General features: G+C 40.8%; 1 protein-coding gene and 1 long non-coding RNA gene across 3 annotated transcripts in view; both read left to right on the plus strand.

Moving 5' to 3' along the window:
* Positions 1–3,340: 3,340 nt before the first annotated feature.
* On the plus strand, positions 3,341–4,422 carry LOC144515172 (uncharacterized). Its single transcript, XR_013501727.1, has 5 exons — positions 3,341–3,512; positions 3,598–3,649; positions 3,727–3,929; positions 4,083–4,245; positions 4,340–4,422. It is a non-coding gene; the product is annotated as an uncharacterized LOC144515172 (long non-coding RNA).
* Positions 4,423–5,594: 1,172 nt separating this feature from the next.
* The window catches only part of fndc3a (fibronectin type III domain containing 3A), a 55,564-nt gene continuing 36,068 nt past the window's right edge, over positions 5,595–25,090 (plus strand). The window contains exons 1-4 of one of the 2 annotated variants that reach the window (XM_078245771.1): positions 5,595–6,156; positions 8,575–8,709; positions 9,507–9,650; positions 22,930–23,005. In XM_078245771.1, the coding sequence (XP_078101897.1) occupies positions 8,623–8,709; positions 9,507–9,650; positions 22,930–23,005 (307 nt within the window). In that variant the 5' untranslated portion in view covers positions 5,595–6,156; positions 8,575–8,622. The remainder of the gene's footprint in view (positions 6,157–8,574; positions 8,710–9,506; positions 9,651–22,929; positions 23,006–25,090) is intronic. The other variant, XM_078245772.1, reaches the window with a different exon arrangement.

Consider the following 25,090-nt stretch of genomic DNA (forward strand, 5'->3'; position numbering starts at 1 on the left):
GGGTTTGTATATTATAGAGTGTGGTCTAGACCTACTCTATCTGTAAAGTGTCTTGAGATAACTCTTGTTATGATTTGATACTATAAATACAACTGACTTGAAATTGAAATGTTAGTTATTGGCAAAAAAATAATCATTACCATTAGCTAGCTAACTAGGCTATTAGTAGCCTAATAGACTTTGTAACATTTCAATCGTGTTTTGTGATGCAGCTATCCGCATAAAAAATGATAATCAAATAAAGCTATTGTTTGTTTTGTTTTTTTAATTAAAACTCCAATAATGTATCCTGCTTTAAAATTAAAATGGATGAAAAAGGTCTATATAGCTTATAATCCACAAAACACAAACTAACAATTAAAGTGATTGTAATTTTCCTCGCCACTGTCGCACTAAATGCTCGCTCTTGGGGGAATTACTGGAATTGTTGGGTCTTTGTAAATTATAGAGTGTGGTCTAGACCTACTCTATCTGTAAAGTGTCTCGAGATAACTCCTGTTATGATTTGAGACTATAAATAAAATTGAATTGAATTAATTAATATCTCCATTTGTACTGATTGACTGATTGTAAAGTAAAGAAATTAAAATAACCTGAAATCCAAACCCGATTATATCAAGATTTGAAACCTTTAGGGGTAATATGGGAGAAATGTTGTGCAGCTTCTATCATTTGTATGTAGGCCTACTTACATTAATTTTAACATCACAAAATGTAAAACCTTAGACTAAACTACACTGTATTTTATCAGAATACAGCATAGAAAATCTACTTAGAAATATAGGAAATATTGGATAGGATAGAACATAATGTAATTCTGTTAAATAAAACAACCACATTCATTATTAGTGTCACTTGTTTTCATTTTAAACAAATGGTATATCAGAATACAAAACACATTTTCTAGAGGCTCAGTCTGCTACTTAAAAAAACACAATTCCAGTGCTGGGTCCATGGTATTAGAACTTTGGATAGTCATCATAGAAACATGAATTGGTCATGTGACAAGGGTTGGGAAAACTGGCAGAACAGGTAGCCAAGTGACAGTACTTTGATCTGAAATCACAATTGTCAGATTGACAGCACTAACTAACAGCACTAACCTTCCAAAAGTTTTCTGTTGATTTCTTAGCAAACGAGCTGCTCCAGTGCTGCCGTTCAGGGTTCAGTGCCTTGCTTAGCAGCACCTTGGCAGACAATTTTGGGGATTGTCCTGTTATGCAAGTCTTTCTCGAAAAAAACGCCTGCAGGGCTTATCTCTGGTTTCCACAGTGAGCGTGTGGTTTATGAGACTCATTGACCACTACTGACCAACAAGCCTAAAATATGCGACATACATGCATTCTTTTCCTAATTGACCTCTTGTGTAAAAGCTGATTTTGTTGATCTGTTCCAGTATTAAAATGTTTTGTCAAACAACCATTCCTGCACCATCTTGTTTTTGTACATTACAATGGTACTATTAAATCATACACTCCACTTTTTTTGTAAAAAATCATCTATGGTGCCTGTTTTCTGTTCTACTTGTGTGTTTTTATAATGAGTGGGGGGCATTTCTGCCTTTATTGGATAGAAAAGCTGAGAGAGAGTGGGGGATACATGCAGGAAATCCGTCACAGGTCGGACTCAAACCCTGGACCTTCTGCGTCGAGGAATAAACCTCTGCATATGTGCAACCGCTCTACCAATGGAGCTAACCGGCCATCATCAGACCAGTTTCGCTCACCACTCAGCTGGCATTTGTCACAGAAGATGCGTAGTAAAAGGTCTTTGTTCTTCACTCAAACCTTAAAACGTGGTCACACAGTCTTAATAGGTGCATGCATAAAAGACCCTAATGGCAGCTCGTTAGTCAAAAAATGTATTTACTTGGTGAAAAAAAGCTCTTTGCAGCTCAAATGTTCAGTATAAATATAAAATACAGTTGTTGGATGGATTTAAAATGGGGCAAAGAGTGTAAAGAGGGGGTTGCCAGAGGAAAGATGCTGTAAATCAAATGGGTTTATTATATGGTGGCCTTTTGGGACACCTCTGTTTCAGCTCTTTTGTTGGACTTGGCTCGACCTTTCATCAGTCTGAGCTGCAGGCTGCTCTGGCCAAGCTGTGCTCAGAACTCAATGCTAATGTTCATTTGCATGTTAATGTGCATACAGTCAGCCCTCTTTGGATGCTGGTAGCAGCATGTCAACATGAGTACATTGACATTTTGTAAAATGTTAGCTTGTATTACACAACTCACCCTAATCTCGTGTGTATTTCTCTGATACATGCTTGTCACACTACTGGCACTAAATGTTCTCTGCATTTCTCATCACATCTAAAACCCACCTCTTCCATTAGAAATATAGATTTTCAGTAACTCTGTGGCTGCAAAGGACTGAGAACTGGTAGAGAAACTTAAAACTGGTTTGAGAAGCACTTTATCTCTCTGTACGGACTTGCACCACCATCATTAGCATCTTGTCTTGAATACTGTGTTTAAAAACCCTGGAGTGCTCTTTGTGGGTCTTTCTAATCACATTTTATAAGCAATAAATGTAAAACTAACAAATATATAAATTACCAGCAGGTGGAGCCAACGATAGCTTAGTCTTACAGTAATACATGTCAGTGGATGACACTTGGCACTTGTTTGTGCCAAAGCTTTACAGACTCTAATTTTACAACCTCATCTTGTATTTGAATTATTACATTCATATGTGTTGGTGAGTATAATTGTGCCTTAAAAAATAAACTGTGAGTTAATATTTTAAATACATACATTTCGATATCCATATGCACCTTTTGATGTATAGCTCAGCTTATTTAAATATGTATATACTTCCTTGCAGTAAACAAACAGATGAAGAAAGAAAGAAAGAAAGAAAGAAAGAAGGACAGACGGACAGATGGACAGACAGACACACAGACAGAAAGACAGACAGAAAGAAAGAAAGAAAGAAAGACAGAAAGAAAGAAAGAAAGACAGACAGACAGATAGAAAAAGAAAGAAAGAAAGAAGGATGGACGGACAGATGGACAGACAGACACACAGACAAACAGACAGACAGAAAGAAAGACAGACAGACACACAGACAAACAGACAGACAGACAGACAGAAAGAAAGAAAGAAAGACAGACAGGAAGAAAGTAAGAAAGAAAGACAGGAAGAAAGTAAGAAAGAAAGACAGACAGATAGAAAAAGAAAGAAAGAAAGAAGGATGGACGGACAGATGGACAGACACACAGACAGAAAGAAAGACAGACAGACAGAAAGAAAGAAAGACAGACAGACAGACAGAAAGAAAGAAATACAGACAGGAAGAAAGTAAGAAAGAAAGAAAGACAGATAGAAAAAGAAAGAAAATATATTTTGTATTTATTTAATTCCAGATTAGGCTAGTTCATTTACTGGTAGGCCTACTATATTCTCCATACAGGGTTCAAGAAAGAAAGAAAGATTGAAAGAAAGAAAGAAGTGATATAGGGGACACAATGCAGTGTTGAAAATATATCTTGGGACACGGTTGAAGGTACAGTGGCTTTGATTTTTCCATTTCCAATTCAATACAATTTCATGACAAGGAACTTGAGAGTAACTTAACTTAACTTTTTAAGTGTGATGAGCAGAACTCATCACACAGAGGGAGGTGACTCATCACACAGAGAGGTACGAATACTCACTTAAGTTGTTCACATATGCAAGTATATAATGTATAACAACTAAAACCATTAATTATTCCATAGCCATGAGGACATCCATTACCCGCATGGCACAGCGGATGGACACATTTGAGGAAAAGATGGATGAGCTGCTCATGCTCTTAAGGAGCTCCCAGTCACCTCCCTCTGCTCCAGTCGATGACATGTTGCTGTCGCCCTGCTCGACAGTCACTGAGCTGCAGGAGTTCAACATGAGTCTCGGTCAACAGGAGAGGAGGAACAAAATGGTAATTAAGTGGCTCTACCCTGCCCTAAGATAACACTATATATTTGCATAAATTCAAATATCATAACTGAACTGACTTCTCTTACAAAATGAGATTGTACAAGCTCTCCACTTTGTTCTACATGTGTAATTTGTATTGCTATATGTTTTACAGCAACTTTTCCTGACAACTTTGGAGGTTCGACCGGCGGTACTGCCATTCGTCGCATGCTACGGCGAGTGGCAACCAATGACGTTCTAAAACAGTATAGCCTGCGGGGCAGAAAGACAAAGAAGGCCTTCCAGGACATGACAATCTGCAGGGTTATAACTGGCAGGTGTTATTTTATTGTTCACATCAGTATTATGCTTAGCTTGGCTGATAAGAGGTTTTAATTTGACTTGTAACTTTGGTTCTACTTGCTACTCTAGCGGCCTCCCAGAAAAACTTCCCCGCGCAGACTGCAGCAGACGTGGAGGACCCCACAGTGCTCCCCCCTCACAATATCCAACAGCCCAGTGTCAAAGGTGGACTCAGTCAAGTTTCTGGGCTCCATCATTTCCCAGGACCTGAAGTGGGAGTCCAACATCAACGCCATCCTTAAAAAGGCTCAGCAGAGGATGTACTTCCTACGGCAACTCCAGAAGCATGGCCTACCACAAGAGCTGTTGGCCATCTTCTACACTGCTGCCATCCTCCTGCCTCGTCCCCTCTGGCAGGCGCTACAGATCCCTGCACACAAAAACAACCAGACACAAGAACAGCTTCTTTCCCACTGCCATCACTCTCCTGAACTGCTGATAAGTGGGGTCATCCCCTCTTTGGCCCTTCACCTACACATTACATACTTTATCATTCCAATATGCATCTTGCACACTACATTACTTTAGTCTACTCCATGTGTACTTGTATTGATATTATGTCTTATTTGTATAATTGTATTTTTTGTATTTTGTGTTATGTGCCTATATGTAGGCCTATATTGTTGTCTCTATTGTACAGTAGCCTATCTGTCTATATGGCCAATAAAACTGATTCTGATTATTATATATATTTTTCAATGTTTGGTAGGCCTACCATGGTTGTTAATGTTTTTTAAAGGTTAGGAAATGTAAAAAAGAACGTTAGGGGAACGTTCCCCAAAGCTTATAACGTTAATGGGACGTTCTCTAAAGAACGTTAAACCAACTTTCCATTTCAACCAAAACCTAACCTAACCTAACCTTCAGGGAACGTTCCCGCAACCAAAAACGGAAAACCAAAAATTGTTAGTTGTGCCTACCAGTAAGTTAAGTAGTATATACTACTTAACTTACTATATACTACTTAACTTACTGGTAGGCAGCCTACTTAGCTATAGTAATAAGCCTATATTCTCCGTACAGGAAACACGGTAACATGAATGAGCAGTGCCCTTTAAAGACGATATGATGCTGTTAAGGTGGACCTGCGTTAAGAAGCTGGCCGCGTTTCAGTGCTGTCTGGAGAACCCTGTAGCTCGGCAGGACGGGCCCGAACCTGACACGGTCACATCCACGTCAGTCAAATGGGTTTTTTCCTTTCACCACACACATATTTCTCTGACTGTGACTGACTGGGAACAAACCGATTACAGACACGTCAACCTTAAGGACTTCCTTAAAATCATGAAAATGATGACGAAGTTAATTATAATTGTAACGTACGGAGAACTGACCACAACCACCGATGCAAGCTAAATTAAAAACAATGTGACAAATATTATAAATGTTTCTCTTCGCTATCTTAGAATTTGGGATTCGTCATGATTTGCTGTAACACGCATGCGCACAGAGCCCTGTAAGCGATGGCGAAATTCCTGACTTTTATGCAAGGAGCTGGGTTGCATATGCAAAGTTATCTCGATACAACTTGCTATTAGGCTAACATTCGCGATACTTAGCGCCATCACTGTCGCTCGCTAGTCACTTCGATCTGGTTTAGGTGTAGTCAATACGAGCGATCGTCGTTCATATAGCTAACTAGAAGGCACATCTTCATCTAGCTAACTATTAGCTAGGTAGCATTAAGTAGCTAACACTAGCATGCCACATTTTGCCTGGTCTTGTGTTTATCTAGGTAGCTAGCAAGGCACCCGTCTCAGGTGTTGCGGAAAGTAGCTGGTCATCGGAGCTCGCTGACGTTAAACATAACGGGAAGAGCTGCATAGGAACAATCATTGTGCATCGGCGTGTCAGACAAGACTGCTGCTGCTGTGCCGACTGACTGAGTAAGTAACGTTAGCTGGTAATAACTCATTTATGTTATTGACAGTCTATGGTGTATTAACGGTAAGTCGGTTAAGAGAACTCGAAGTAAACGCTAAGGTTGTCGTTTGTGAATAGCGACGTTATGTAGCAGTTAGCTAAATAACGAACAGCTATGACATAACGCTAAACACACACACACACACACACACACACACACACACACACACACACACACACACACACACACCTGTAACTAGAGTAAACAATTGTAGCTGCAAGATAGCTAACCTAACGTTAGTTAACTTAGCTAGCTATGGCAAATAAGGAACATTACCTCTGAACATTGACTTTATTTTTAATAGTGTGACATGTTAAATACAACTGACTTCGTGTTTGTAGTTGGTGGACCTGGTAAGTTAGGCAGAGGTAGGGTTGACTAAGGGTAACGTTAACGGTCAAATAACGTTAACGTTAACGTTACATGCACTAAATAGATAACCAGCTGTTTCACCGTGTGACGTTGGCTGCCATAGGAAACATTTCTCTAGCTAGGTGTTCCAGCTAAACCGCCACATTAGAGTATTGGTTCAAACCTGGATACATTTGAGTCATTATTCGAATCGGAAGACCAACGTTTCCTAATCATTATACACGTGAAGGCCTCATCATTATCATGACTTTGTGTACTACTTCTAATACAATGAGGAATTAAACAGAAGTGTTGGCTAGACACAATGGCCTATTATTCTACCCAATCAGGGTGTTTTCCCCATCCCACCAAAACTGTAACTGAAAAACAGCTGTTGTGTCCTTACTGGCTGCTCTCTTAGCCACAGTCAAATAATATGATTTACAGTCAACAACAGATGTTACAGAAAAAGCTGTGCACAAACAGAGTTTAACAACAGAGTCAGCTGGTGTTTTTCACTGTTTTTATTATCATTAACTTTTATAGCCACACATTTTCCTGGAGAAGGCATAGAGGCAAAGAGGGAAGAGTACCAACACTATGGGTTTGTATAGTAGCATGGCACTCATACAGCCTGTTTGTTTATTGAAATGTTTGTTTATTTGCACAGTAAAATCAAGACAACAATAACACCAAAAAAAGAGTTAGAAGAGCTGTTAAAAGAATAAAAAAATGAAGATTGTGCAGGTGAGATTAAGAAAACCCCTAGGGGCTTATAGAAGGAGTCTCACCCAAGGAAGAGAGGAATAATATAGATAGTGAAGTGTCCTAAACAAAAAAACAACAAATTGAACGGTTGGCTACATAAACATCAAAGGCATACAATAAATTACAATAATATGTAGCAGGTAACTCCAAGGTAACAATTGAATTTGACCCCTAGCTTACTGTTGTATGAGTGTTCTTGGCAAATAAATTTAGACTTGAACATTAATATACTCAAAATTGTCTTGTGTTATTGAGTTAATATGCCAAGTGATTGCAGTGATTGACTTGGAGGCCTAGAACGAGACTGCCATCATTTAATGCCTGCTAGTAATACTAGGCTAATTACATGTCGGTCCTCTACTGTAGCAATGGGTCAAACCCAGTTCATTGACCATCACACTGTAAACTGACTTTGTTGTTTAAGCTTAAGCAGGGGAGGAGCTAAAGCTAACAGATAAGCCAGATCACTGTAAGGTTTAGGGGCGCATGCGCCAGATTGTAATTAGGTTCAAGGACATGTGTTGCATTTCTCTCATGGTGTTCTGTTGTTGTTGTTTTGACATATTTTTTTTACCATGTAATCTTTTCATGTTATTTTTTTTAACAAGTCGTGAGTCCTCAGTGTGGCCCTTTTTTCAGTCTTATTTAATTGTTTTAGAAGGAACTATCTTCCCTGCATACTCTCATAGGGTTTGACTTGACATGAGTTTATGTATGTGTATATATATATGTGTATATAATCCCTCTTGGTTGGTTTGCATGTGTTGATTGGTTGAAATTAGTAGATATGCCTTCATGGTCAGCTTTTGGATATTTGTGTTTGTTGGTTATGTGAAGGTTGTGAGCACACATTGCACAGTAGTGGGTACTTGTTATTTGGCCTGATAAACTTTTCTTTTTTTCAATGGAAGGGGTTAGCATTCTTCCATTGCATATACAACAATTACTAATTTCCTTTTCTCTTCTCATATGTATATGGAAAGGATATATCTCCTGTATATGGCTGAACAGTGGCATACCAATAACTCCTTTTCAATCTTGCTGTGATTTATTGTTGTTAACATGCAGTAACTCAGTATTACCTCAATAAAAATGAAGATGGACACAAATTCCATGTAAGTTTAGCATTCAGCAAGTACCAAACAGGAACAATATGCAGCATAGACTCCAGCAGCGACACACACTTTGACCTACATGCCATGTTTACATCCTATAAAAGGAAATGCATCCGATCATCTCTCTCTCTTTGGTTTGTGATCAGGCCTGTTTACTTTGGATGGAACAAGTGGTCTAACCTGGCCCCTCATTGATGGCATCAGAAAATATCTTTCAGAGTCAGCAACTGGGCTGCAGAAAATGCCATGCAATCCAATGCAATGACTGGCAGTGGAAAACAGTATGTGTTTTGAAATTAATTATGAGGGGCATCCAATTCCCACTTAGTCAATTCAGCTTGTCACAATGTCTTTACTGGAAACAGTTGTGCATTTAGAGGATATTTGCCTCATGCCTGATATCTTGTACTCTAGAAAATGCTGAATTTGAAATGACTAAATATAGACTTTAATATCATCATAGAATTGGGGGAATTGATAGCACCCACATCTGCTATCCTCCTTTGCTGGTGGATAGCAGATGTGGGTCTTATTGCCCACCAATTGTATCCAATTTAGTAATTGTCACTCTGTCATATTGTTTGTAATACGAAAAATAATTGCAACCTCCAGAAATAGATTTTTTTTTTTGTAATGATGAAGATGATCCTATCAGTTTGTAGTAATTAGTACAAATATCTGCAACATTGGTCCTTCATTTTCATAACCTGCTTGAATCTCAAAGCCAAAAAAAAAGTGATTAAATGTTTTGCTGTATTACTCAATATACCTGCAAGAAATCATACGTTTCATGGTATTCAGAGTAAACATAGTTCATCATAATTTTAACATGCATACCAATACAACATTTTTGTCCACCTCATATTAAAAGCAGTCGCATCCCAACATTGTGCAAATTGGCAAATAAAGGTGACGATGTGCTGATACTGTAAACTAAGAGAGGGGAGAGAGGACATTCTGGGTAAATGTAGTTCTCAGCACAGGTCTAATGACTGGCTGGAAGACTCAAGAAGATGACACCACAAATCTTTGTGGTATACTTTGTGCGTATCCATTGATGGCAGTGTCTTTGTTGCAGGAGTACCTCTTCAGTGGTGTGAATGAGGGAGACATGGCAGACCACACCCCACCTCTGGAGTCCGGCCAGCTTCTCAGCCCTGATCTCCCAATTCTGGCCTCACCACCTCCTTCAGCAATGGTCAATGGAGAGGGCCCCCAGCAGGTACTCTGTACTCTTAAGCCTCTTGAGCCTTTTTTCCCCATTCAGAACACATGACGAAATAAGTGTTTACTTGCAAAACGTAACGTGCAAAATAATCGTTTTTCTCGATTACTCTGTTTTGGTAATCGTTAGGAGCCAAAATCGTAATCACGATCAATTGCACAGCCTTAGCCCAAATTAACTTTTAGCAATCTGCCTTGTAATTACAGTTGGAAGGATTAGATTGAAGTGGTGCCTCTGGCTTATTTTGTCTGTTGTTGGCCTTAAGTCTTCAGTTGTTGAACTGTTGTGTGTTTCACTTAATCAGTGAAATTGAGAAATTTTAGCAGGTGCACTTAAAGCACTAGAGCACTTACTTAAGTAGTAACACTAGAGGTGGTGGCATAGTGTATGGTTTGACCAGCACAGCAGGGAAACACTAATGTGGTATTTGGCCTGTTATGTAGTCTAGCAGAAGCTGGAGCCAAAAGGTAGGTAGGTGTGTGTGTGTGTGTGTGTGTGTGTGTGTAATAAATCAAAAGATGTCTGAATCCCTGCATGAAGAGTTGGTTAATATGGCTGTAGAGAAATGAGTTGCCACTGTGTGAATTGGTTAAATGGTATATTATTAACTTTAATTTCATTTACAGTAGTGGAATAATCAAGTATTTAAAAACAAATATATTTCACCCTTATGTGTAGCTATAAACTCAATCTGATTTTAGTTTTGTAATTGTTGCAACTGCTTTCTGATACATTCACGTTAACAGCATCGGGTATGTACCTCTTGTGAAACCTGATGCTTTTGGTGGCTTGTTTCAGATGCTAAACAAAGTATGCACACATGGCTTTCACTCAGATAAGTTATGAAACAACCCAAACTGATTTCATAGGCAACAGGTGCTTGTTAGTTAGCAAACCCATCTCTCTCGGTTTTGATAGCAGCCTTTGCTGCTATAGATATGGGCTGATATCCCCCATCATCTCTTGTCAGTATCAGAGTGAGATTGAGTGGCCCTGACAAGCCTGGGTGATTTCCCTGTCATTTTGATGGTCATCAGTTCGATTTGCTTAAGTTTTCGTGACTTCCTGGGGAATAGTATGGAGCCCACAGTGATATCTTGTCCGTCATTTCCTCAGTCTTGTGCAGTTTGTCGAGATAAGACTTGCTAATATTAGTGCTGATCCATAAACATGCCTTGTCATTTTCCACAGTGGAAAATCCCTTCGCCCCTGAATCCGGCTTTGTTCACGCAGAGATCACATTTTGCTGGTTGTGTTGGGCGGTGAGGGTGTTGTTCTCATGGAATTCAGTTACCTTACCACCTCCCATGAAGGTTACCTGATTACCTGTACTTGTTCCCTGTCAGTGTTTACAGTGTTTTATGAGCGATAGCGGAATAAAATGCTGCTGTTCCTTCCTGGCTGACATCATTACCACCCTGCTGCTCAGACCAATTTGAAACACTGCATGTTCACGATCACTAAAAATGTACTATGAGGAGGAATAACAAGTATCCGATACCACAGAGCAGTTACTGTGTTTTTCGAACTACAGCATGATGAGTTTGTTTTTGCACAAGAGGTGTTAGTGTATCCCTCTCCGATGTATCAATACCCAGATACTTGATATATGATTAGATACAAAGACAATTCATTGCTACTGAGCTAAGATTTGATATTTAACATTTTGCATCAAATAAATTGCGAGGTTTGTATGACGGTAGTTAAGAACCAGTATCATCGATGACAAAATGTCAACTCAATAGCAAAGAATAAATTAGTTCAAGTATTATGGACCCATTGCCAAAAGAAATTATGCCTACTGCTACATCAGCAAATAATGGGTAGTGATGCACAAGGCCTAACCTTTTGGGCAGCACCCATTACGTATGTATTTTTCACTGAAATGCTGCCAGAACTAGATTTCATGAATTGCGGTCTCAGGGTCTTTGTCCTCCATCCGTAGCCATCATTTCCAACAACGCTGTATGGGTTCTGTCCTTGCAAATAAAATGGCTTATTACTTCAGATATTACCTTTGACCGTGAGGAGCTGGGTGCGAGTGTGCAGTTGCCAATGCTAGCATGATTAACTTCTCCTGCAGGGAACGTTAAAATCTATACTGTGTGTACTAGGGCTGGGCAATTCATCGATATTGTATCGATATTGCGATATGAGACTAGATATCGTCTTAGATTTTGAATATCGTAATATGTAGGGATGTCACGAGAACCGATACTTGCGTTACCTTTAGATTCTAAAATGACAAAACACCAACAATGCCCTTTTTTTTTTTTTTTTTTAAGCACCTTGAGCACAGACGCTAGTGTTAGCATCGGTGCTGCTCCTCTTCCGGACCTGATGGGGGCAGCATACGCCTACAAGTGTTCTGTAGTTCAAGTAGTCTGCCGCTAAATGCTGGAGAAGAAGATGAACGCTGACCAGCACAGAAAAACAGAGCGCCTCATCTCCATGCACGGCTTTACCGTAACGTTACATCTACAGCAACGGCTTTCACGACTTCACCTGGAGCTCCCAGTCAGAAAGTAAGTCTGTTTCTCTCTGCCGCTGGCTGTCACAGCCTTTACGTTAGCTAAATGTCAGCTATCGTAGCTAACGTTTGTGCTTGTGTTTGAGGGACCACTATAACGTCAGTTAAGTTAACTTTAACCAGCTCGGTTCTATGTGAAAAACCACAACGGCAGAGAGAAACAGACGTAACTATACATTCTTGCTGTCTGGGCGTTCCGGGTGAACTCATGGAAGACGGTACCGTACGGCGTACACTGGCTGTGTGGTGATGCCAGGCATCAGAGCAGCGGGCCGTGGGTCCAGAAGACCTCAAAGTGTTATCCTATAATACAGTACCAGTCAAAAGTTTACTCTCATTTACTTGAATGAGAAAGTGTGTCCAAACCTTTGACTGGTACTGTACATGTTATAAAGAAAGACATGGGATTTATTGTTTTGTTTTTTACTGTGGTATCGAATTAGGTATTAAGAATTATGAAATTTCACTGGTATCGGTATCGATGACTACATTTCTAGTATCATGCAATATCTGTGTTTTTATAATGTTCAAATGTTTAAATAAATTAATATATAAGATTCTTTTTTCCTTTCTCTTTTTACACACTGTGGAATCGACTTTGGTATCGAGTATTGTGTACTTTTGGTGGTATCTGTACCGGCTATTAGATTTTTGGTATCGTGACATCCCTAGTGATATGACACCAGTGTTGTCTTTTCCTGGCTTTAAAGGCTGCATTACAGTAAAGTGATGTCTTAAGGCGTCAGTCAGTCCGACTGCCTTTTCTGCTGAAGGTCGGCCGTCTGGTTGGTGTGTCAAAGCCTTAACAATTAACTCGCTCCCTTCTGGAAATGAGATAGAATGCAGGTTTTACTGGAACTTCTGCATTGGCTTCACTTTTCAGACCCGGAAGCTTCGTCCATTATATTTACAGTCCATGCACTAAATACGGTACTTCCTTTTTATTATGTTTTCAGTACCTTGTGAAAGCATATGATGGCACATGAGGCAATTTGATGTGACTGATTTCATGGTGTCAAACTCCTGATCCTGATGCAAGAAAAAAGACATCCATTTTGCATTATTCGATGTAGGGCTTTTCAAGGACTGTTGTTTGAGTGCCGTTGTGAACTAAGATGTGTGTTGTCCGTCTGAGGAGGTGTGTAAACATCCTGACAGCTGCAGAGTGTAGAGCAGGAACCACTGGAGGGGCCTCTCAGGCCTGACAGAGCGAGGCAGGACAGTAGTGACAGTGAAGAGGATTCACAGCGATGGCTGACCCCTCCGTTTCTGACCTTTACTGGGAGGACACCTCATTCTTTGTTCTTGGTTTCTTTCTCCTAGTCTTGGCTTGGTATTAACGCTCCGTTGGACCAATTATTCTGAGTCAGAGAGGAAGCTGTTGTCTTGGGGTCATTACCTGAGATGATTCTTTTGTAGAGATGACTTTGGCTATAGTATGATTCACTGCTGCCATTCATTTAAGCCCCTCTCCCATCCAAGTTTTTCCTGCTCTTGCCATTTGGTTTGTAGCTAAATTGGTAACGGATGAATCAGTCCGTTTCTGTCAATGTTTAAGCCGAGCTAATGGCTTATGTACTTAGCTGTTGTCTGTGCTGATGGCTATGCATATTTTCTTCCATTTTGTTCAGTACCCTTTTTCATTAGACCTGTTTTCATGTTCTTTGTGCTTGTGTTTTCATATACTTCTGGTTAATGTTTTTTTTCATGTCTGTGGGTTTGTAACCTGACAGACTGAAAGGGATCAACACCTTTTTCGAAAAATGTCATAAGCTGATGGTAGTTGTTGCATGAAAACGCAAAAACACAATTGAAGCACTGTCAAGAGCATGCCAAGTCCGACCGTCTTGTCCAAAAGCGGCAATATTGGCAGCGGGGCCTGTGTCGTGGCACTGTTAGATTCTGTAGCAGTGACCTCCATAGCGCAGTCTTACACCTCTGTTCCTCAATACAACGGAAGAGTAACTGTACATTTATGTGTAAACATGTAAAAAGTCCTGCTGGCAAGCCCGTTACCAGCACTATTTTGGCCACATCCACCATTGCGAGGAATGTCGCTTCATTTGTGACGCCTCACAAAGGAGATAACGGCGCACACTCTTGACGTTACAAGCCAAAAACTCTGTCCCTGTCTACACAACATACAAACGGTGTTTCTTAAAATCTTCACCCTGGCTGGAGTGCTCCAAAAGCTCAGTTTTCATTCACTTGAAACGCTGTTGCGTGTGGACGAAAAGGCCACACACATAGAAAAAAAATTTGATAAAAACATCTACATGTGGACTAGGTTATGTTTTTCACTTGCTTTGAATTTCCTTTCTATTCTAACATTTTTATTCAATCATAATCATGTCAATTTTAAATCTTCAATAACATGAGCTAAGATTTACAAATAACAAAACACAGTTTGCTCTGGTTGTGTGAGAGAACACTCTGCATTAAATGGTAACTACACAAATTGAGCAGGGAGCACACAGCCATGAGTGTGTGCTCTGCTTGTGGCTATGTGCCATGCGTGGGCTAATGTTACTGTGGGATAGTGAGACCTCACTCCCGACTCAGCCGTCTTTGGTGCTGGCCTCGTATGCTATAGCAGGACACAGGAGACAGGGCCTTGGACATGTGCCCCTTATAAGTTGCCAGAGGGCTCGAGATGTTGTGACAAAAACGCAACCCACTCTGCTTGTCTCTTGGTCAGCCACTGAATCATCTGAGCCAGTGAAACAAACAACACCATTATTACTGCACCGATATTCAGGACAGACCCAACTTCTGAATATTTTATTAAGTCAATCAATCGATACAAATACTGATCCAGTTAATAACCATTCAAGCACTGCACTGAAAAAGATATGCACTGAAAGCTTTAAGCTAACTCTGCTTCAATACATCAAATGTCAATATTTGTTCAACATTAGTAATATGGTCCCTTACATATTAGGTACACAGTCCTAATATTAATAAACCGATAATTTAGCAGAATGTTTTGTCAGCTGATAGTGGCATTCAAAGTTTTAGTGCGTAATTCTTTTTGATATTAATGAACGTCTGTTACATTCAAGCCATTGCCAAATTAGTTGATACAGAGTTAATTAAGACTATCAGCTCCACACAACTCTCTCTCTATTTCTCAGTATGACTATGTTTAGAAAACGGTGTAGTCTGGTGGCGTTTGTGCGCAGAAACTCGAGTGAAGATAATCTCTTCCAAAGAGTCTTATCGTGTTTTTTTTAATCCTCCGTGTCCTCCATGGCTACAAGGGATGGGGGGGGATTATGGAAGGCTTGAGACATCTGGCTGCACCGACAGTGTTGTTGTCATTACTTAGAATTCCTCATAGGGGAGACAGAAACTACGCACTATAGCTTTAGTGCCATGATAGTAGAAATATTAAATCCAAAGCGTCTAAATGAAGACGCAGAGATTGGTATGTGATTTTGTTGTTGTTGTTTGTTTTGACAAAGAAATGTGTTCACATCATGTTTGTAACACAATCAATGAATTGCTTTTTTGCACTAAAATGACATTATGTATTAAGTGGTATTTTACTGCTACCACTCCACCTGGATGGAGGAAGACAAACTTGGGAGAAAACTACATTATTAAAAAATGTTCAAAATGTGAAACTACCTTGACTTTTCCTAGAGCAGCTTGACTGACCAAACAAAGGACCTTAGCCAGGAAGCTGACTCAGAGCCTAAGGACAACTTGACATGAGTTTTAAAGTGCCTTAGCTATGATTAAAGATTTCTGTGGAAGGACATTAGTCTTTCACAAGTCTGGGCTATGTGGTAGAGGAGCCAGATGGAATGCACTCCTGAGGAGAAGAAAGTACATGACAGCATGCCTGGAGTTTGCAGAAATTTGTGTGAAATTTCCAGAGGGCACGAGCCAAAAGATAATGGGTTCTGCTTTAACAAAAATGGACAGTTCAGCTGTAGTGGAGATCTCAGTATCAGGACTGCAATAGCCTATCACCTGTCTAACTCCAGCTCCACTGTGGATGGTGATATGCATGGTGGTAGCAGCATCAGATGTCAGGGTACTTTTTCTTGGAGATGTTAAAGGGAGGAAAGACCAGAGCCAAATGCAGGCAGTCCCGAGTAAAACTCCTCCTCACAGTAGCATCCATTATTTGGGTGCTGATTTGACATTTAGTAGGACAATGATCCAAACCATACACCCAGATCAATACTGCAGTGGCTTCATTCCTTGATTGATTCTATAATAAATCCTATTTAAAATGAGTCTCACCAGATTTGGAAAGAAAGTGGAGACATGACAAAGTCCAGGTGTACCAAACTAATGCAGACACATGTGCTTATAAAGACTTTCATGTCAGTGGTTGAATAGTTATGGAAAAAATAAAATGGCAGATGTCATTTTGTCAGAAATTTGAGTTGGTCTTTTTGTTCTTAGAATCACAAATTTATGTTCCTAAAACGGACATCACCATATGACATCAAATATATAAGCTCAAAATGCGTACAGATAACACGCCATTTGGCTTTAGGAAAGTGGCGTGTATGTTTACGCAAAGTCATGATGCCATGTTGGTTGATAAAATGACATTCAGTGGAAACATGAAAACAAATTAACACGGGAAATACTGTGTGACTCAGGTTTCGGATCATTACAGGTTGACTATGTGCTTTGATGATGTTTCCTCCGATAAAAACATATCTCCCCTGTGTCTTGATATTGCTAAACAGTACTCCCCATATTAACAGGGACTTGCTACAGCATGAACACCTCTTAGAACAACGTATTTCTAAGCGGTGTTGTTTCTATCCCACTTTCCCCATCGTGCAGCGTTTCCAGGGGGATCCTGGAGGGTGGAGGATCATCAATTACACACATGCACATGTTGGCGTATGCCGTCAGCTGCAGGGAGACTGCATTAGTTCCTGGCTAGTTCCGCCACTGGCAGGATTTTCCCTGTGTCACTTGGCTCCTGTTTCCTGTCCACCCAGCTGCTAGTTCACATCATTGCACAGTAAACAATTAGGAGGAACAAATAGTGAGAAACCTCATCTCTGAGTCACCAACGGCTGAAAAACGTCAGAGCGAACAGCCATGAACGCACAGAGCAGGGTGGGTGATGATAAAACACACCAGTGGCCACCTGTGTGACAGTGTGTGCTAATTGATCCACACACTCTTTACAGGGACACAAATCTTTGCAATGGTGGGAACAGGATGCATTGTTTGGACATACTGTTCTGTGAATTTCTGGCAGTGTTTTGTTTTTAAATATTGTTATTGTTCTTTTCCTAATGCATGGTTTCTTCCATCCAGCGCTGTGTTAAAAAGATCAACCCTGTTGTGAATGTGAACAAGAAACCATTTGACATTACAATGTTTAGCCATCTATGTAAAAAGTATCCTAGCACTTTCCACTTCCGAATGAAGTCATCATACAGTTGGTTTTGTGATGGCAGTTACACATTCACTCTATACCGGGGTATGGCTTGGGCAGAGCTTTGGTGTATTTGACAGTAGCACTGTAAATTCAACATTTCTGTTTATTAGAGCGGAGCTTCAGGGAGATGTAAGAGCTCTGTTTGTGTATAGATAAGGGTAACTGTGATGGGCAGCTGCCTCAAGCAATTGGAGTTATCAGAAGAGGAACTTGACTAATCTAAAAATAACGTTAATCTTTTACCTGGCTGTTTTCTTCCCCCCCCCCCCGGCAGTTATTCAAATGTGTTTTGCTGCTGTACATGTTACTATGTATTTGTCACAGACAATGTTGCAGACAATGCCACTCAAAAACTGGGATAACTAAAGGTTTTTGCCTTTTTTGTTAAATTGATTTAACATTATGAAGCAATCCTTTTGAAATCCAAAGCGAAATAGTCAAGAGAATATTAAATAAATGTATAAATAAATGAATGAAAATGGCCAAAAAATATCTTAGTAACCTGTCTATATTCGAAACCCACAAAACACTAATTACATCACCCAATACAAAACGATATAATGCAGTTGTAACTTTAAATGGAAAAAAAAAAATCACAACACCATTTTGGCCAAGACGTTATTTCAGTTCCAGGCTCTTTATAAAAATTGTTCTGTAACATCAGCCCATAGACATCAGCCTCAATTTCTACATACATCTATCCTCCTATGTTGATTTTGTAGTGGCGGCCCACCATGGCAAAATGTCTGCCACCACGGTATCAGAAATAGGTCTGTACAAAAAATGTAGTCGCGGTTGCCTGTTTAAATGATCCTGCCGACATAATGCACCCCCCTGTTGGCTGCCGCTCACATTGCAATTCATAAATACAGTTCAATCACAACTTAAAATATGCCTCATTGTGTGTGAATATAGGTGAATAAATATATTTGTTTGTGTTTCAGCGAAGTGTCAGTTCCGTTTCATACGTAAAAGATTTGGCGGCGTGGCGCGCAAGGGGGGGTTGTTGTTCGGACAGACCTGCCCCCACTGCTAAAAAAAAAAATCCTAAAGGAAACACTGAGATATCCTACTGCTCCCAATAAGTGACAAAATAACGCAGTTTTCCTATTTACATGTTGTGATTTGTATAGTCACAGCGTGTACAAATAACAAGGTCACATGAGACACAGACGTCTTCTAACCGTATACATACTGGGAACTATATTCTCAGAAGGCGAAGCACTGCTACTTCTGCTACTTGGGCAGAGTGATTTGCTTGCAGCACCTGAGAAGCCCCGTGGTGAGGAGCAGGGGAACAACGGTGCTTTTCAGGTGTTGCGCTAATCACTCCGCCCAAGTAGCAGTTTTTTTTCTTCCAATACGAGCACTCGTGTATTTAAGATGTATTGAAAATGAAATCAACCTGAAAGGAGGCGCTATCCTTGATTGTAGTTGAAAAATGACCACAACATCATTGATTTGATCAGTGCAAGTTTTAACCTCTTATTACATTGTGTGTGTGCGCTGTTGTTTCTTTTTCTTAAGATTCTTCCTCAATTAGTTTTTAATTTCCCCAAAGTCATCTTACTACATACATCTATTAAACCCTAATCATTGCTGCTAGAAGCTATATTTATCTAATTCCTTAAATCCAGCTTTTTTTTTTGATTTAAGCAGAGTAAAGGGAAGCGTAGGATTTCATTTTGTGGAGGACGTACCATAGGTGCACCCCTTGCGCAGCAGCATCAGTGACGCAGATTATCTTTTTCCTCGGCACGGGCTCATCAAGTGATAGGCACTGTCACTTTAAGAAATGATCCATTTAGAATGAATGCGGACAGATGTTACAGAAGCAGTGAATACTTTGCAAGCAGTTGTTTATTGTGTCGCTGTACAAATCGTGTCTCTGTTTTGACGGTCAGCGGGCTGCTTTGTGATCCCTGAAGACAGCGGAGAACTCGAGGGTGCAATTGTCGCTGAGCACTGGAGCTCTGAAAGTGAACTCCCACCACCTCATCTCCTCTCACATCGATCGGAGTATTAAGAGAGGGTGTATGGCATGTCGCTCTGTGAATGGGAGAGGGAGCCAGAGAGAGTATGAGGGGGAGGGAGAGAAGCGGGGGGAGGGAGAGGGACTGCAGCGTAGTCGTATATGTCAGGTTCAGAAGCTGCGTGGGTCGCTCAGCTCCCTCACACCGTTGTTGTTGTTGTGAAAAAAGGCAGAACAAAGGACTCCCCATGCTACGGAACCCTTCTACCTATTATGATCACGCCCTGATGGAATGCTATTAAATGTAACCATATGAAGGCGCACAGCAGGCGTTAACTGAGCTGGCACACAGTCGGTGACAGAGGCAAAAAAGGGAACTGAATAGCAAACTGAGACATCATCCTTCTCATATTTGGTCCTGTTTTCTTGGGTTCCTCCGTCTCCTTTTTCCAGAGAGTGGTCGCTGCTGATAAGGTTTCAAGCCCTTCTCTGAAGGCTTTGCGCGGACATCGCTGTGGCTTATTTGTTGAAGGGGTTGCTGTGGATACTGACAGTAGGGAGGCTGCACTGGAGCCAGAGGCAAGAGTGAACAAGCCGCCTGCTGCAGAGCGTGCCGCTATGGAGCAGATGAGGCTGAACCAGGCTAAGCAAACGTGAGATTTACGGCACACTTTCTGTGAAGGCTATATCCAGCACAAGAGACTAAGCCCCATCCGCCTACAGAGCTCCTGCTGCACTCCTTGCCTCTCGCCAGTTTTCTTCCTGGATTTTGTGCAGGAGTTCATGGAAGTGGAGGGTGAAAAGGACCAGCCCAGCCACATGTGTTAGCATCGCAGGTCATGTGATTTCTCATGAGGGCTGGGTGAAGTGGTGGAGGGTCTAGTAGACCCTGGAGCATCTTTTCATTTTATTTTTTTCTCTCTGTGACTGCGTGAGTAGCGACGCCTGAATGAGAAAAAGCAATGCGGGCCACAGTAAGTAGCAGTCAGATCTTTGATTTGATTTCATGAACATGCAATGAATGTCTCAGTATTGATTCCAATGTTAAGCTTTAATTGGAAAAGGGAGACTTCATCCCAGGAGGGGTGTTTGCTTCACACAGAATGGGGGTGGACAACAAACGTACACACATATGCCCGACTGTGAAGTGCCTAGACTTTGATTCAATTAGACCTCCATTGCCCTGCATCCCCCTCCCACCCTCCCACCATCTACACTTGCTGCTGACGCTGCCTGTGTGGGTGTGTATGAACATATGAGCTCCTGTGTGTGGCAGTCAAAGGGTTCTTTCCTCTCCCTGCTGAGCACATGAATGGGAGCAGTGTCAGCGATGGAGGTGCTGATGATTTCTGTGCTTGACGAGAACCGTAGCCAAAGCCCTTTGCCAGCGGAGTGTAGATTCTATGACAGCGACTTTCACAAGAGCGAGGTAACTAGCGCCCTCACACAGTGCCGGGCAACAAAAACCTAATTATGTGTTCTTCTTTTAGGAGTTAAGAAGAATAAGTTAAGAATGATGCATTTGGGATGATATAGAGGGAAGCTAGGTATGGGGAGAAACTGTTCCGTTACAAATCATGGATCCTTTGATTCTATATGAAATATTGACACAGTCAATATTTTCAGACAGAGGCTAATTGTTATATGTTTTACTATGTTAAAAGTGGGTTGAAAGAAGAATCACTTCCTCAGGGTTTCCGCGGGGTCAGAATGTTAGGCCTTAAAATGTCTTAAATTTGCTGAAGTAGGTCTTAAATAATTCTAAACAGGCCATAGGGCCCTATTCTAACGAGCTTATCGCACGGCGTGAAGTGCATGGCGCAGGTTTAGGGCGTGTCCCAATCCACCTTTGCTAGTTTGACGGTGAAAAAAGGGTCTGTGCGCCGGGCGCATGGTTCAAAAGGGTTGTACTTCGTGTCTTCATTAATTCATAGGTGTGTTTTGGGCGTAACGTGCAATAAACCAATCAGAGTGTCATCTCCCATTCCCTTTAAAAGCCAGGCGCGTTTGGACCTTGGAGCATTGCTATTATGATGGCAGATTTGCACTGTAATATTTTTATTTGTAATCTTTTGCATATGTGTGTGTGTGTGTGTAACAAGCATAGTGTGCGTGCGCTGTGCAAGAGCCTAGGCGCATTTTAATAATTTGCTGTTAAAATAACAATGAAATGCTGCGCTATTGACTTTAGACCAGGTTTTTGTTGGTCAACGGCGCGATCACTGCCTCAAGATAGCAATACGCCCAGAATGCACCTGAACACGTCTCCCTGTAAGACCAGCACGCCAATGGGCACAAAGATGGGCGCAGGTGCATTTGCTATTTAAACGACGCGGGCGCTGGACGGGAAACTGACAACTGCGTCGGTCTTAAACTAGCAAAGACACTTGCGTCGGGCTTTGCGCTGCGATGCGCCGGGTGCAGGATAGGGCCCTTCATTTTCCTACATCCATGTAACACTACCTCTAATAGTTCCGCAGCGCTTTATAATGGTTCATATTTTTATTGTTGTAGTTCTTTCTTTCGCTAGTCCAAATACAATTCGCTGCAAGTCATTGTGTGACTCTGCATTTCCTTGTACTTTTATGTTGTGATATAGGTCTTACATTTCATTCATAATGGTCTTAAACAGTGTCACGTTTGAAGAAACCCTGCTTCCTAGTGTTTTCCATCTGTTGAATGTTCCTGAAATGTATAGGTGGTTGTAATTTGATGTCATATGTGCAGTACAGCAGGGAAACAGAGTCTTAAAAGATAAAAAAGTATTTCGTCACAATGCATGTCTGCATGGAGTTCAACCATTCTATGAAAGTATTTTACATTGCATATGCAACGCATACTTTGAAAGTTAGATGGATGTTTGGCCTGAAAGCAATTGGTGTGATTAAAAGTCAAAGGCGACCTGTTTTTTGTCTACTGCACAGATTTTAAACTGGCTGGAGCACTTATCCCGTAGCAGACAGCTTTGTGTGTTTTGGTTCTTACTGATGCTGTGTTATTTCTGCTGCGTGTACCTGCCTCTGCCGGTGTTAACTGCATATTAGGCATCACAGAAATGCTCTCAATGATTTTCAGGTGACTGTATTGTGATTGTAACACCAAACACCATTGGTGTTAAGACTGTTGTGCTTTTCACGCAAATGATACTGCTTTTATTCACACTAGAGAAATACATTCACAGAAATCTTACAAGATCTTGAGTTTGTACAACGCCAGAGCGACTTTTACACACACAAACATTTTTTTGTCCATGTACAAACGGGGGCTTCCGTTTGAATTAACTAGTCGCTGTGAAACCTATGTTTAAGTTACCTTGGCTAGTCAAATGAAATGTTGCTTTATTTCTCCTCAGGTAATCCTGGTGCAGGTAAACCCAGGTGAGGCCTTCACTATTCGACGAGAGGATGGTCAGTTTCAGTGTATCACAGGTAAGAAAGCTGCTCTTTCACTACATGTACGTATATCCTTTTAATGTGAGTCTGGATTTGAATGCACGTTGTATAATAATCTAGTCGAATCAGACAAGTTGATCACAAAATATTGTTTTATAATGTGTATAATACATGTGGATATATTTGAATATAACCCCCTTTTGTGCAAGGAGAAAAATGTTTTTAATTGTAAATAAATATCTCCCCTGTGGCACACCATGTTTCTAGCCTTGAAAAAATAAAACTGGTTTATATGATGACATCTGTTTGATTTTTAGAGCGCACCCTTTCCACAAAACTTAAAAAATGTGTTGCCATGTCATATGGTTTAACCGTTGTTTATAGTTATAGTTATGTAAACATATATTTTAGATACACAATTCCCAAAAGCAACAAGATGAAGACAATTGTTTGATCAAAGTTTCCTTCAAGTTGTAGCATTACCTCCCTAAATATGAAAACATGCAACATGTGCACAGCCTTATTCTTTTAAAGGTCCCATGACATGGTGCTTTTTGGATGCTTTTATATAGGCCTTAGTGGTCCCTTAATACTGTATCTGAAGTCTCTTTTATATAGGCCTTAGTGGTCCCTTAATACTGTATCTGAAGTCTCTTTTATATAGGCCTTAGTGGTCCCCTAATACTGTATCTGAAGTCTCTTTTATATAGGCCTAAGTGGTCCCCTAATACTGTATCTGAAGTCTCTTTTATATAGGCCTTAGTGGTCCCCTAATACTGTATCTGAAGTCTCTTTTATATAGGCCTTAGTGGTCCCCTAATACTGTATCTGAAGTCTCTTTTATATAGACCTTAGTGGTCCCTTAATACTGTATCTGAAGTCTCTTTTATATAGGCCTTAATGGTCCCCTAACACTGTATCTGAAGTCTCTTTTATATAGGCCTTAGTGGTCCCCTAATACTGTATCTGAAGTCTCTTTTATATAGACCTTAGTGGTCCCCTAATACTGTATCTGAAGTCTCTTTTATATAGACCTTAGTGGTCCCCTAATACTGTATCTGAAGTCTCTTTTATATAGACCTTAGTGGTCCCCTAATACTGTATCTGAAGTCTCTTTCCCAAAATTCAGCCTTGGTGCAGAATTACAGCCACTAGAGCCAGTCCCACAATGAGCTTTCCTTAGGATGTGCCATTTCTGTGTCTGTAGCTTTAAATGCTGTTGAGGAGGAGGGGGGGGGGGGGCAAGGGGGAGGGTGGGGGTGTGGCCTTGACCAACTGCCACTTTCCTTGTTTTCAAGTCATGTCTCTCTCTTTCTCATGGGTGGGCCAAATTCTCTGGGCGGGCAAAGCAGAGAAAGGGGAGGTAACCTTTCCCTTATGACATCATAAGGAGGAGATTCCAGATTGGCCCATCTGAGCTTTAATTTTCTCAAAGGCAGAGCAGGATACCCAGGGCTCGGTTTACACCGATCGCCATTTCTAGCCACTGGGGGACCATAGGCAGGCTGGGGGAACTCATATTAATGTTAAAAAACCCCTCATAAAGTGATATTTTCATGCCATGGGACCTTTTTAAGAGTACCAGTAAAGGTAGTAGCTTTTGCTGCGAAATGCTGCAAGAGGTACAGTTTATTCTGTGGACAAATCACTACTGCTCCAGCACAGAGTGCTCCATATTGAGTGTGAGTTTCAGGGCATTGTGACCGCAAGACAAATGCCTTCTTGGCTACACTATTCACAGGGCAAAAAGCTCCGGGAAATGTATGGCTCATTAAAATGCTTAGTACTCTGCTTTTCCCTTGACATCTATGGAAAGCTGAGAGACTTGTATAAATGAATTAATACAGCAGATATGGAAAATAACTAGGACTGGGTGATCTAGTGTCTCATTTTTAATAAGAATGTCCTAATTAAAGTTTTTTTCACGATAATATATGCAAATGTACAGAATCGCACAGGAAGAAAATCAAACTGATGATCCGCGGCACCTAATCCCAATGCAGCCCTCTACTGTATACCTTCCACCTTTATACCTTCCTTCCACCATGTGGAAGAGACTAAAGGCACCAGACTTTCCTAACTAAACATTACTTTCCTAACTAAGACTAAATAACATAGATG

This window comes from Sander vitreus, chromosome 3 (assembly GCF_031162955.1).
Source record: "Sander vitreus isolate 19-12246 chromosome 3, sanVit1, whole genome shotgun sequence".
NCBI classification, from domain to species: domain Eukaryota; kingdom Metazoa; phylum Chordata; class Actinopteri; order Perciformes; family Percidae; genus Sander; species Sander vitreus.